This window comes from Phyllostomus hastatus, unplaced genomic scaffold (assembly GCF_019186645.2).
Source record: "Phyllostomus hastatus isolate PE091 unplaced genomic scaffold, TTU_PhHast_1.1 phas_contig_196, whole genome shotgun sequence".
Classification (NCBI taxonomy): Eukaryota; Metazoa; Chordata; class Mammalia; order Chiroptera; family Phyllostomidae; genus Phyllostomus; species Phyllostomus hastatus.
In genome coordinates, this window is record NW_025333709.1 from 2,247,285 (window position 1) to 2,260,999 (window position 13,715).

A 13,715-nucleotide genomic window follows, 5' to 3' on the forward strand; every position below is an offset into this window, starting at 1 on the left:
GCAGCGGCGGGTGCACTGAGGATGGCCAGGCGGGGTGTCGGCAGCCCCCCCGGATTGAAAGCAGCCACCGGGCATCAGACGCTCAGCGTTTGGGCCTCGTGCCCGCTCTGCTCCTGCACGCTGCGTGCACACGCCTCCCTGGGGACGCGGGCGCGTCCGCCTGCCTGCCGAGGGGCTGGGGGCGGGCGACGGGCACGTTGCCACCGGGGTAAGAGCTGGCACCGTGGAAGGTAACCTGACCGGCCGCCCCAGCGCGCCCCGGGAGCTGCCAGCCTTGGCACCGACGCCAGGACGGCGCCCCAGGGCCGCCGGGCAGGCTCCGTGCTGCGGCTGCGTCCCCGCCGGGACGGCGGGTCCCACTGCCTCGGCCTCTGCACCGTCGCCCCTGAGGTCACGTCTGCCTCTGTCCTCACGCTCTCCGAACGTTATTTCACGTCACAGAAACTTAACACAAGGAAAGGAACATTTACAGCGGCGCTGCATTTCCTTTACGCTTATGTTCTTTCTGTAATTGATAGTTATTTGGATTTTCCTCCTCTTTTTTTCTGTTTAAAGCCTTTACCTATCTTTTTTTTTTGTTTGGTCAGGAAACATGAGTATTTTTAAAAACCGTTACGAGTAACTAATGCCAGCACAGGAGGCCGGTCAGAAGGGCCGACACGGACGCACGAGCTCTGCCTTCAGAGTGGACGCTGTGGGAGCCGAACGACACACACGCACGCACATGCACGCCGCCCGGGTGTCTGGCTGGCAGCGGCGGCACCCGCGCTTCTGAAGAATGCAGGCGGGGCATAGAGCTGCGCAGGGGCCGGGCGATGGCCTCCGGGCAGAGAGGCGGCACGAGGCGGGTCTCACTTACCGGGACGTGGGTTCGACCCCATCTTCGGCTTCTAAGTCGCTGTGCAGCCTCAGGCAGGTTACCCAGCCTCTCTGAACGCCAGTCCCGGCCCCTCCCCCCCACACCCTGTCCAATGGGAGTAAGGTATCCGCAGGCAGGGGCTGTGGAGTTGGGTCCTGAGGCTGGGCTGGGCACAGGGTCTGGGCAGCCCTTGGTCCCCCATTTTTGCATGCCCAGGCAAGGGGAAGGACGCTGCAAAAGCTGAGTACCTACTGTGTGCCGAGCCCCATCCCAGGCAGTCAGAAAGCAAAGGTTAATGAAACAGAAACTGCCCCCAACTCTCAAAACTCTAGCTACAAGCGGGAGAGCCACACGGCCACCCCAGCACCCTGGGATTTGGGGTGGGGGACCAGCAGGAGATGGAGGCCGAGACGAGCCTGGGGGGTCGTTGGCAAGTGACCAACGACCTGTCTGTCTCAGGAGACACCTCACGTGCAGGAGCTCTGGGGAGAGACAGCCCGGCCGACGGAGGGCGCAGCACAGGCCTGAGACAGGACGCACCCGGGTACATGTGACGCGGGCACGGAGGTGGGGGGCAGCTGGAGGACGCCGGCCACACTCGCTCTGGTCTGTCCTGACCCCGGGGGCCCCCGCCCCGCCCCACGCGTGAGCACAGGCCCAGGGCGCGGCCACGCCGGGTGGGCGGGCGAGGCCGCCACGCCTACCTTTGGCAGCGCGTACTTGGGCAGCTTCATGGGCACGAACTCGCTGCGACGGTAGGAGACGTAGAATGTGGTCCGGTTGCTGGAGGTGGCCTGGCCGGGGGGAGGGGCGCGTGTTTGAGGGGCTGGTTTCCTTTCGAGCCAGAGCCCCGTGAACGAACACTACACTGCGTATTCGGCTCGTGAAAAAAATGCCCTTTGGCTTTGCATGGTCGAGCTCTGCCTGGAACACACGAACTCCTCCTCATCCTTCAAATCCCCACACCCAATGCCCCTTCTCCGAGAAGCGTCCTCCGCCTTCTTCAGTTAGCACTAACCCCTGTCCTCCTGCTCCGTCGCCATGTCATTCCCCTGCATCTGAGTCGGGGAGCAAGGTGCAATGAACTTTCTAAGGTCTGAGCCAACCAGGAGAGGGGACAGGTTGTTTTGGAAGCACTGAGCTCCTCGTCAGTAGCAGTAACCAAGAGGTGGTATGACCAGTCGTTGACTGGAGTTTCCGAATGGTCAGTCCACACGGTCTCGGAGGGTGCGCCCGACTCTGGCCTGAGTCCCGGTGTGTACGGGCAGCAGGTCCTGGTCGCTGGCTGTGGGCAGATGGTGTCTGGCAGCCAAGGGCAATGACCAGAGACAGCCCTACCAAAGCCAAAGTCACCGGCACCAGACGGTGCAACACGGATGTGGGCCGTGGGAGGCTGCTGGTGCGGGGGAGGGGCAGGCAGCCCCCAGAACCGGGGTCCGGCTCGACGGGGCCGTCCGGGGGAGCCTGCCGCCACGGCCTCAGGGGGCGGGGGGGAGACTGTGAACCAAGTAATGCTCGGAAGTCCGACAGCCACTCCTTGTTGTGCCTCCCGTAGGCGTCGCTGCCCGTGGAACGGCCCACGCGCCACGGCCCCTCCCGCCACACCCACGAGCCCGCCGCGGCCACGCACCGTGAAGAAGATGTAGTCGTTCTCCACGAACAGGGAGTTGCGGTCGACGGGGCCTGAGAAGGGCGACGTGGGCGTCTTCTGGGAGCAGTTGTGCACGCGGTAGGTGAGGTACCGGAAGCCTGCGGCGGGCGAGGGGCCGGCGGGGCGCTCAGCGTGCGCCTCGGGCACCCTGGGAGCCGGCCTCTCCTGGCCCCCGCCGGCCGGCCGGGAGCTGCACAGCGGGTTTGCGGGCGGGCTGGGATGTTCAGGGGTTTGCCCTGTGGTCACACCTGCGGCTGCGCGGGGGGAGGGTGGGGGCTCTGGGCCCCGAGCTCCCTGGCCCTGTCAGGAAGCTGCCGGGACCCTGGGGGACCACCCACTCTGCCGCCCCCAGCCCCACTCACCTCCTCCGAGCGCGTGGGCCTGCAGGTGGACCACGTCAGCCTCGCCGTCCGCTCCAGACGCAGCCCTGCAACACAGGGGGCTCGGGCTGGCGTCGGGCGTGGGGGCCCCAGGCCCGGACAGCGCCTGCACCCACGCCCCCGACCCCGTGTCGCCCCATGGGCTCCCGGGTCTCGGGCCGCTCTCACGCCGTGGCTGGAGGCCACAGTTCTCAGACCCCACGGCTCCGGGGAGGCGGCCGGGGTCCCTGCCACGCAGGGCCTTGGGTCTGCTCGGCGCCCTTCAGCGACAGTCCTGTTCTTGTTTTTTAGAGATTTATTATTTATTTTTAGAGAGTGGGCCCTGGAGGGTGTGGCTCAGTGGATTAAACGTCAGCCTGCGAACTAAAGGGTCGCTGGTTCGATTCCCAGCCAGGGCACATGCCTGGGTTGTGGGCCAGGTCCCCAGCTGGGGGCACGTGAGAGAGACAACCACACACTGATGTTTCTCTCCCTCTCTTTCTCTCTCCCTTCCCCTCTCTCTAAAAATAAATAAATAAAATCTTGAGAGAGAGAGAGAGAGAGCAGGGAAAGGAGGGAGAGAAACATCGACCGGTTGGTTGCCTGTCGCATGCACCCCACCTGGGTCCACACCTGCGACCCAGGCACGTGCCCCAACCAGGAATCGAACCGGCGACCTTTCGGTTCACGGGCCGGCACTCGATCCACTGAGCCGCACCAGCCGGGGCAACGGTCCCCTTCACAGATGGTGTTCTCCTTTGCAGAGGACTCTCCCATGAGTTGTGTGTCTTCTGTCTATTTTTTTTAAAGATCAAAATGGTCTCCGGAGGCAGGGGCAGCCCTGGGAATACCTCCCTGATTTTGCAAATTAGGAAACTGAGGCCCAGAGGAGCAAAGCGACCGCCCCAAGGTGCACAGCCCTGGTGGCAGGGCCCGGCTCCCCACGGGGCCCTCTCCCTTCACCCGCAGCTCCCAGGGACCCACCGCCCGGGGCACCCTGGGAGGCCCTGCTCGCGGCTGCTGGCCCCGTGACCACGCGGGCCGGGGGCTCCGGCACTCCTGGGCTGCGGTGGGCCTTTGAGGAGGCCCGAGAACGGGAGGACGGCAGGCAGGTCACAGGGTCGCAGCTCCGCGGGCTGCGGCCTCCCGGGGCGCAGGGACGGCCAGCGGCATCGGTGTGGGGGGGGCCCCAGCGCCTGCCCCGCCCTGCGCAGGGCACCCGGGAAGTGGAGTGCAGACGTTCGGACTGGATGGAGGCTCGGTGAGGACCTGGTCCGAGGGGTCCCGGTTCTCACTCTGCGACGCGTCCCCTGGGCTGCGTCTGCTGCCGTTTTCTTCACTGCCTCGACACTAACGCTCGGAAACCTCTGACCACTCCGCCTCCGCCCCAGTGCGGAGCGCGGGATCTGCTGAGCGGGCACTTTCGAGGCAGCGACTCTTGGACCGAAGTGACCGCCTCACGTCCACCCAGCAACCAAGCCTGCCCGCGGGGACACGGACCCCTGCAGTGCGCGGGCCCTGTCCCACAGCCACTGGACGTCCTCGCCGGTCCTGAGACCCCCGGGCGGGGCGCTCAGTCGCCAGCGGCCACGGACCCCCCACCTGAGTCAGGCCCTGCAGTTCTCAGCCCCGCCTCCCAAGGGGCTGCACCTCGTCCGGGGACCAGCGGCCCCAGCGGTCGGACGGGCAGCCGCGTGTGGGTCTGAGGGCCCCGGGCCAGCAGTCCCGTGAACAGAGCGTTCGTGAGCTCCCCGGAGGGAGCCCTCCGGCCTGGATGCCCGCTCTCCCCTGAACGCAGGAGGTCGCTCACTGCCCCTTCCCCAGGAGCGCCCGCGGCCGGGCCCACGGGACTGGGGTCTGACAACCGTCGTCTGTAGAGTCTGGTGATGACACCAGCCTGTTCGCTGACACACGCACTCCTTCACCCACTCACCCACTCACCCACCCACTCACCCACTCACCCATCCATTCACTCACCCACTCACTCACCCACTCACCCACCCACTCACCCACTCACTCACCCACTCACTCACCCACTCACCCACCCACTCACCCACTCACTCACCCACTCACTCACCCACTCACCCACTCACCCACCCACCCACCCACTCACCCACCCACTCACTCACCCACTCACCCACCCACTCACCCACCCACTCACCCACCCACTCACTCACCCACTCACTCACCCACTCACCCACCCACTCACTCACCCACTCACTCACCCACTCACCCACCCACTCACCCACTCACCCACCCACTCACTCACCCACTCACTCACCCACTCACCTACCCACTCACCCACTCACTCACCCACTCACTCACCCACTCACCCACTCACTCACCCACTCACACACCCACCCACCCACTCACTCACCCACTCACTCACCCACTCACCCACCCACTCACCCACTCACTCACCCACTCACCCACCCACTCACCCACTCACCCACTCACCCACCCACTCACCCACCCACTCACTCACCCACTCACTCACCCACTCACCCACCCACTCACCCACTCACTCACCCACTCACCTACCCACTCACTCACCCACTCACTCACCCACTCACCCACCCACTCACCCACTCACTCACCCACTCACCCACTCACCTACCCACTCACTCACCCACTCACTCACCCACTCACCCACCCACTCACCCACTCACTCACCCACTCACCCACTCACCCACTCACCTACCCACTCACTCACCCACTCACCCACTCACCCACCCACTCACCCACTCACTCACCCACTCACTCAGTCATTCATTTACTCACTCACCCACTCTTTTTCTCTCGTTCGTTCTCTCCCCCGCCACACACACTCCCTCAGTCTCCCACTCCCCCAGCGGTGTCTCCCACGGCTTTCCCGACACGCGCACGGCAGGGCTTGGACTGGGGGGGTGGACACCGCGGGCTGAGGACGACCCACGAACCAGAGGCTCCCCGGAGTCACGTGCCGTGGAAGCTCAGAGAATCGGCTGTACCGCCCCCCCGGCCCCGATGCTGAGGGCGGCTGCGAGGCAGGGGTGCTGACGATCCCCCCGGGGCGTCACGATGCAGCCTGGTGTGGGGCGGCCTCCCTCCCGCACGGCAGGGGTCCCACCACGGGGCCCACGGGGGCCGCTCTGCAGCTCAGCAGAGGGAGGCTGAGGGAGGCTGAGGCTTCCCGGGGCGAGCGCAGGCCCCGTGGAGACGCTGACTGACCTGGGGGAGCGCCGGCGGCCAGGCTGCCCCTCAGGGACCACTAGCACGGCCTCTGGCCACAGGTGGGGCAGCCACGGCTCGGGACCACCGTCCAGCCCCTCTGAGCCTCGGCCTCCCCCTCCGCCACATGAGGATAGGCAATCGGGCTGTTGCTGAGTGGGCTCCGATGACGGGGGCGGGGGTCAGACCCCGAGGCTGGTGCCTGCCTGGTGGGCGGGCGGGGCTCACAACGTGGCCGCCACCAGGTGGCTGTTACTATGGTTTTGTCCCAGGGCCACCGAGACACCAGCAGGGCGGGCGACGCCCAGGGCCCCCCGCCCCAGGGCTGCCCTCCTGCGGGCCCCGGGGCCACTCCCCGGAGCCCCCTTGTTCAGCATCTCTGGTCAGTCACGAGCCCTAGAGTCACACGGGACGCGGGTCCTTCCCGCTGCCCGTTCAGGGACAAGGGGGGCCTTGGAGATGCGGTGTTCGCTGCTGACGATGGGGGGCCACCCTCACGGCCACCATGCCCCCAGGCGAGGCCGGGCCCAGCGGCCCAGTGTCTGGAGCGGTTACCGCTCCCGCGCACAACACCCCGGAGCTGTGTGAGAAACCCGGGGAGGAAGTCGGGTGATGGCCGCGATGGTGACAAGGCTGGGGTCGATGGCAGGGCTCCGGTTCCCGAGGAAGGAAGCGGCCCTCCCAGGGGCGGCCGCGCAGGGAGGCGGCCATCAGTCCTGCCCCTGGAGAAAGGCCGGAGCCTTGGGCAGCCCGTGTCCCGGAGGAGACACAGCGGTCCCTCCAGCCCGGGGCCCTTCGTCAGGAAACCGGCCCCTCGCGCGTGTGCGAACGAGCGTGCAGAGCAGACAGGGACGGGCTGCAGGTCCACGGCGTGCGTGTGTGCGTGTGCACACGCGAGCACCCGCGGAGGGGTGTGGCAGAGAGAACATCAGCGCCCCCCCCCCCCACCAGGCAGCCGCACAGGAGGCGGATGTGCGGCTGGTGGGGGCCGTGGGCTCCGAGCAGCTCACGTCCAGTGCCCGCTGGCCCGGCCTCGGCAGGTACTTGTCCCCCGAGGGCCTCACTCCCTCACACAGCGCGCGGCTCCTGAGCCCTGACTTGCCCGCTTGAGCCGTGGGACCAGGATGTGGCGCCAGAGCTCACCCAGCAGCTCCCCAAGAACATGAGTGGGCTGCCGGAGTGGCCCGCACGGAGTGGCAGGGGCAGCCTGCGGGACACCAGGCCCCAGGGCCCCACCGTCTCTTACCGTCCAGCGGAGCGCAAGGCACCCACGGGGGTCCCCTGGGGACAGGGAATGCCGGGCTGGGGGCAGAGTGGGAGCAGGTGGGGAGCCTTGAGCGGGGGGGGGGGCCGGGGGGCTGCCGCTCCCTCCTCGGGGCGCGCTCTCACCAGAACACCTGCTCGTTCAGCACCCGCTCCTGCAGCAGCAGCCAGTTCCTCCCCATGTCGCAGGTCACGTAGAGCTTCAGGGCGGGAGACAAGAAACAGAAGCCCGGTCAGGAGTCAGCCCCTTCTGGGAGCCAGGCCTGCCCTCCAGGGCAGTGCCCGTCTGGGTGGCTGGCCCTGCGCTCAGGTGGGGGGTGCGGGCCAGCCCCTCAGAGGCTCAGGGGCAGGGGCGGGGGCGCCACAGAGAGCCTGTGCTGACCCAGGCCGGCTGGGAGGAGCCCAGAGGTTGGGGTGTAGGAAGCCCGGGGCCGCCGCCCCACGGAACCCCCCTCGTGGGCACCTAGCCTGCTGGCCGCACTCGGTCACCACACCCAGCCGGGCCCCACACTGCTGGGGGCACCGGACGAACGAGCAGGTGGCACCCCAGGGCGGGGCGGTCAAACGTCCTGCAAAGCGCCCGAGAGCCCATGTTCTCAGCTCTTTGGGCCCCGTGGGCTCCGGGGCCACTGCTCACCCCCCCCCACCTCTTTGGAGGGACAGAGCTGCTGGGACAGTGCGTGGCAGGCGGGCGTGGCTCTGTGCCACCAGAGCTTTATTCTCAAACAGGCGCACGCAGGCCACTGTCGGCTGACACCTGCCTCCTCAGGGCCCGGGGTCAGGAGGGGTCACCTGTCACATTTAAAAAGGGCCCTTGGAAAGCCTCCACCACCCCACCCCCAGCCCCGGCTTCGGGAGGCCAGGACCTCGGCTCACCAGGCACACGGCGGCGGGTGCGGGGGCAGCCTCGACCGGCTGGGCCGAGTCTGCACGAGGGCGTCGTGGGAGAGCGGGGCGGCGGCTGTGGCCTGTCACGGAGCCGGGCACTGAGACACGAGCTCAGCAAACGCTGCTTCGTTTATTTCACACACACACACACACACACACACACACACACGCACACACACACCCCCTTGTGCACGCCGATGAGAGGTTAAGTTGCTCCAGGCTGCAGGGTGCGCTCCCTGCAGTGACGCCCGCCTGTACGCCGGAGCAGGATGTGCCGCTGGCGGAGGCGCCCCTCGGAAGGATGACCGGCTACACCCCAGTCCTTTGGGTCCCCCGAGGGACCAGGCCGGGGCCAGTCCCACCTCCTCTCTCAGTTTACCCGTCTGCAAATCGGGAGAGCACCGCCCACGTCCTCGGGCAGTGGGGGCGCACACCACGGTCGGCACCCTTCGGTGCCGGGGAGGCAGGTAACGGAACCTCCCCCACCCCCTGGGCGGCGGCGGCGGCGGCACTGCCACTGTCGCCGAGGCCCTTGCGTCTGTGATGCCTGCCCTGGGGCCTTACGAACCCTTTCCAGTGCTGCTCCCCTGGGAGGTGGTTTCATAACGTGCCATCAAACGCTGCAGAAACACGACGTTTCTGCTCAACAACAGACTCGGCGTCGGGAAGTAAGCAAGAACAAACGCCCTGGGGGAAGCAGTCACTGCGGCTGAAACCCTCACGGCGACGCCCCGTGAAAAGGTGGCTTGAGTCCAGTCACCCTCTAAGAGGGGAGGGAGGGCTGTGCACAGGAATGGTGCTCTGACATAGAGACACCACGATCAGGAGTCACGCAGGGAGCAGTCACGGTGGCGGGGGGCCGGTCAGGGGACGGTGTGTCCCCGGAGGTGCGAGCCAGGAGGTCTGGCACGATTGTCAGGGGCATCGCACCGCTGCCCGGGCCTTCCGTGCGCGCTGGGTGTGCTGGCTGGTGCTCGGCACCCCCCCCCCGCCCCCGCAGAGGCTGCGAAGCTCAGGTCCCACGTTGCTCGGACTCCCTTGCAGCTACAGTTCTGAGTCGGACAGATGGACTTGTGCGAGGTTCGGAAGGAGGCACTTTCCTGCCACCTCCGGTGGTTTTGGCTGACCTACAAGGTCACTGGGTCATGATCTGGTGTCCCTCCTCCAGCGAGAAAGGGCGAAGGGACAGAGGTGCAGGCAGCAGCTGGACTCTGCGCCCCAGCGTCCGACCCCTGGTGTGTGGGCACTGCCAGGCAGTGCAGGCCATAGGGGGGCGGCTCTGGAGGCCGGGTCTGCACACGAGCGGCGTGCTCTTCTTAAATTACATTTTACTGTTGATGCTACCACAGTCGTCCCAGTTTCCCCCCTTCGCTCCCCTCCACCCGCCCCGGCCCCACTCGCTCAGGCAGTGCCCACGCCGTGGTCCCCGCCCGTGGGGTCTGCATGCGTGTCCTGTGGCTGCTCTGTTTCCCGTGCCGCACCCTCCCTCCCCACGGCTGTTCTGTGGCCGCCCGTCGGCACTTCTCGCTGCCTTCGCCCTCTTCACCCAGACCCCCGCCCGTCTGGGGCCACCAAAACGTTCCCTGTGCCCATGATTCTGTTTCTGTTCTGCTTGTTTACTTTACTTTTTTTTAGAATCAGTTGTTGACAGGCATGTAGTTATTGCCACTTTGTTGTTCACAGTTCTAGTCTTCTTAAAGGAGACCCTCTAACATTCCGTGTAATCCGGGCTTGGTGGCGATGAACGCCTGCATCTCTGCCTTGTCTGGGAAGCTCCTTATCTGCCCTTCGACTCTAAATGACGACTTTGCCGGATACAGCGGTCTTGGCTGTAGGCCCTGCTTTTCACGACTTTGAATACTTCTCGCCAGCCCCTTCTTGCCCGCATGGTTTCTTCGGAGGAATCAGCAGACAGTCTGATGGGAACGCCCCTGTAGGGCTGGCAGCCTCCCTGCGTTTGTTTCCGTGTGTTAGCAGAGCTGCTGCGGCGGCTCCCAGGCTTGGGGGGTGGCCTGATGCAGTCGGCGTCCTGCAGGGCCCAGCGGCCCAGCCTCCCCCGTCACCCAGGCCGGGCCCTCGGACTTCCGGTTGGACTGGGCCCACGGAGGCAGCAGGAGAAGGCCGGAGCGCTGGGGGGGAGTGGGTGGGTGGGGTCACCGCTGCCCCCGGGACGGCCGGAGCCAGGGCTCCCCGGGTCCTCTCCTGAGACGGGGGGGGGGTCTGAAAACGACCCCCAAAGGCAGTCTTGTCCTAACCCCTGGAACCTGTGGACGGGACCTTCCAGGCCACTCAGGGAAGATCTTTAGAGGGAAGATCGTCCTGGGTTACCTGCGTGGGGCAGAGGGGGTTATCTCCCCCCCCCGCCTCCCTCCCTCCCCCCCCCCACTATCTCACACACACACACACACACACACACACACACACACACACGACACCGCGGAGATGGAGTGGACACAGAGGGGAAGGTGCAGCCTCGGAAGACCGGCGGGATCGGTGTGCCGGCCACCAGAAGCCAGAAGCCAGAAGAGGCGCGGGAACACCCTCCCTGGAGCCCCCGAGGGCGCGGGCCCTGCTGACACCTTGGTTTGGACCCAGTGAAACTACTTCAAATTCCCGTTCTCCGGATTGGAGAGAGAACGACTGTGTTGTGGCTGTCCAGTCTGCGGCCATGTCCGCCGTGGCTGCAGGGGCGCCTGCCCACTGTGGGGGCCACTCCATAGGCGCCCTCCCTAGGCCGAGGACTGCACCCCTCAGCCCTGGGGACGGGGGTGGGCAGCAGCTCTCCTACTGTGCGCTGGCTCTGATGGAGCCCTCCGCCACCGGGGTCTGCTCCATCGCCCACAAAGGGTGGACACAGCCCCAGAGGGGGGTACGCCGACCTGGGGCCTCAGGGGGATGCCTGCTCGTCAGCGAAGGTGGAAGAACATTCCAGGCTGACAGCAAGCAGGCTGGGAGGATGCTGGGAATGTTCCAGAAGCAGAAGTGGTGTGCAGAGGGGAGGTGCAGTGGGGCTGTCCTACGAATGACCTATGTCCAGGCCCCCTGTGAGTGTCGAGCACCCCCCCTCGCCTGCGCCCCACCCAGTTCTTGCACCCGCAGCCCGGGGCTGCTCCCACCAGCTGGCACCCAGACTGCGCGCGCAGGCCTGGGAGAGCAGGTGTCAGAGGGTCCCGTGGCCCCCACCCCGGGCCCCTCCCGGCCAGCCCAGGGCCTCCGTTCCCCCCAGGGAGCAGGGGCTGCCCCGCCGCCCGGCCCGCCGCCGGCTCACCTTGCTGTCCTTGGTGGTGACCAGGACCTTGTCCTCCTCCTTGGGGTGGAAAATCAGCTTCTCCGCGGAGAAGGGGATGACCTGCTTCCGGAAGGAGCTGCCCTCGTCCGTGCTGAGGAACAGGCTCTGCCTCCCGTCGCTCAGCGACGGGCTCACCAGGATGATCTGAAACACGAGGCCCGGGCGTGAGGGGCCACACGGACTCGCCGGCTCGGAGCCCCGGTCCTCGCGGCCCACGCGAGCTCGCCGCCGTCCCGTGCCTCGTCCCGTGCCTCGGTCTCCTTGCCCGTGAGGTGGGCGGGGGCTCGGCCCCGCTCCCGGGCCGCGAGAGCCCGAGGGGAAAGTCTGAGAGGAGTGTCGCTGGGCTGTCCTCCTCAGGACCCTGCCAGGTGACCGACTCTCACTACGCTCGGGCTCCCCCTGTGTGGCAGACGGGGAAACTGAGGCACAGAGGAGGCAGTGACCACTGCCGAGGTCATACGCTGGGCAGGGCCGGAGCCAGGATGCAGGCCTGACTCCTGAGCGCCGGCGTTTCAGCGGGCCTGGAGCTACTGGCGGGGGGGGGGGGGGCGGCCTGGCCACCATGAGCCTGGCTTTCCCGAGGACGGGCGTGGGGCCGTGACACCCCCTTTGCGCGGATGCCCCACGGGCAGGGCCTTCCCAAACCCACCGCTCCTCCAGGAGACGAGTCCTCCTGAAGACCACTGACCGCAGCGAGCGCAACTCAGGGAGACGCCCCAGCTCCTGCCTCCACGTGAACAAGCGGTGACCCGACATGTCCTTTCCGTCCCAGGGGCGTCTTCACGCGCCCCCACGCACACCAGCCAGTGTTGCCCTCAGGCCCCGACCCCTCCTCTCCCAAGCCAGCCGCGGGTCCGACGGGGACCTGCGGGGCCCTCGCCTGGTCCCTCGGTGACTCTGCCCCTGAGAGCTGGACAGCGGTGAGCGTGGAGACCCCCCGGAGCTGTGGCTCGTACGCAGGACAGACGGGGGCGGGGGGTGGCGCGGAGAAGGGTCAGGGGAGCAAGAGACCCCAAAGTCCTGTTTGCGGAGCAGGTCAACGACAAGGCTGCAGGGGGCTGGTGACAGAGGCGGGCTTCAAGTGTCAGCCGGCGCGATGCCCGGGCCGGCCACGCCAACCGGGTGGTCCCCAGGCAGCGCCGCGCCGGCCTGTCAACGGCGCGTGGGTGAAGTCAGTGTGACTTTCTCAGGGGAAATGCGTCCAGTGGGATGAGGGGACTGGGACGCAGCCCTAAGGAGGGAGGAAAGCCCGCCACTGGTGACAACAGGGACAGACCCCGAGGGCACTGTGCTGAGGGAAGTAAGACAGCCAGGCAGACGGGGAAGCACAGATATTACGGGACCTCGCCTACAGACGGAACTGCTGCCACGCTCCCAGACACAGAGCACAGGCGGGCGGCACCGGGGCCGGGGCAGAGACCCCCGTTACCAAACAGCAACGTCCTGGGATGTTATGTACGACGGGCGTGGCGACTGCAGTCAGTGAAACTGTGTCGTGTGTCTGAAAGTTGCTAAGGACGTGCACTTTAAAAGTTCTCATCCCGAGAGAACACTTTGCAGCTATGTGAGGTTACGCTGTTAACTAGAGCCCCCACCGTCTACAAATACCAAATCATTGCGCTGTGCACCTGAGACCAGCAGAACGCTGTGTCCCGATGACACCTCAATCTAAAAAGCAAAAGAACCCCTGGCTGGTGTGGCTCAGTGGACTGAGCGCCGGCCTACGAACCAAAGGGTCACTGGTTCAATTCCCAGTCAGGGCACCTGCCTGGATTATGGGCCAGGTCCCCAGTTGGGGGTGCACAAGAGGCAACCACACATCGATGTTTCTTTCCCTCTCTTTCTCCTTTCCTTCCTGTCTAAAATAAATAAACAAAGAAAAAAAAAGAAAAGGAAGGAAACACAGGGGATATTAATAGTGGTTGGTCTTACAATTTTTCTGAGCCTAAATTCTGTCAACCTCAGCAAAGCTGGATGTTTCTCATTTATTTTAGCTGTTCTTGCTTTACAGAAGTGCCCTGGTCCCACATTCCCACTTGAGTTTAATCTGGTTTTATGATAGAGACACCCTTCCCCCTGTTATCTGGTTGCTAAACCCCTCCCGATCTACCAAAGCTCATTTCAAAGGTCACCTCCTCCAGGAAGCCCTCCCTGCTCTTTCCCAGTGTCTTGTGCATCCTTTGGTCCAGCCCGATG

At 65.7% G+C, this 13,715-nt stretch overlaps 1 protein-coding gene across 1 annotated transcript in view; it reads right to left on the reverse strand.

The window, feature by feature from the left end:
- Window positions 1–13,715, reverse strand: part of SORCS2 (sortilin related VPS10 domain containing receptor 2) — a 213,349-nt gene that overhangs the window by 29,100 nt on the left and 170,534 nt on the right. Inside the window, exons 4-8 of the mRNA XM_045834049.1 lie at window positions 11,499–11,663; window positions 7,469–7,542; window positions 2,873–2,937; window positions 2,490–2,608; window positions 1,564–1,653 (exon numbers count right to left, since the gene is read on the reverse strand). Of these exons, the coding sequence (XP_045690005.1) occupies window positions 1,564–1,653; window positions 2,490–2,608; window positions 2,873–2,937; window positions 7,469–7,542; window positions 11,499–11,663 (513 nt within the window). The remainder of the gene's footprint in view (window positions 1–1,563; window positions 1,654–2,489; window positions 2,609–2,872; window positions 2,938–7,468; window positions 7,543–11,498; window positions 11,664–13,715) is intronic.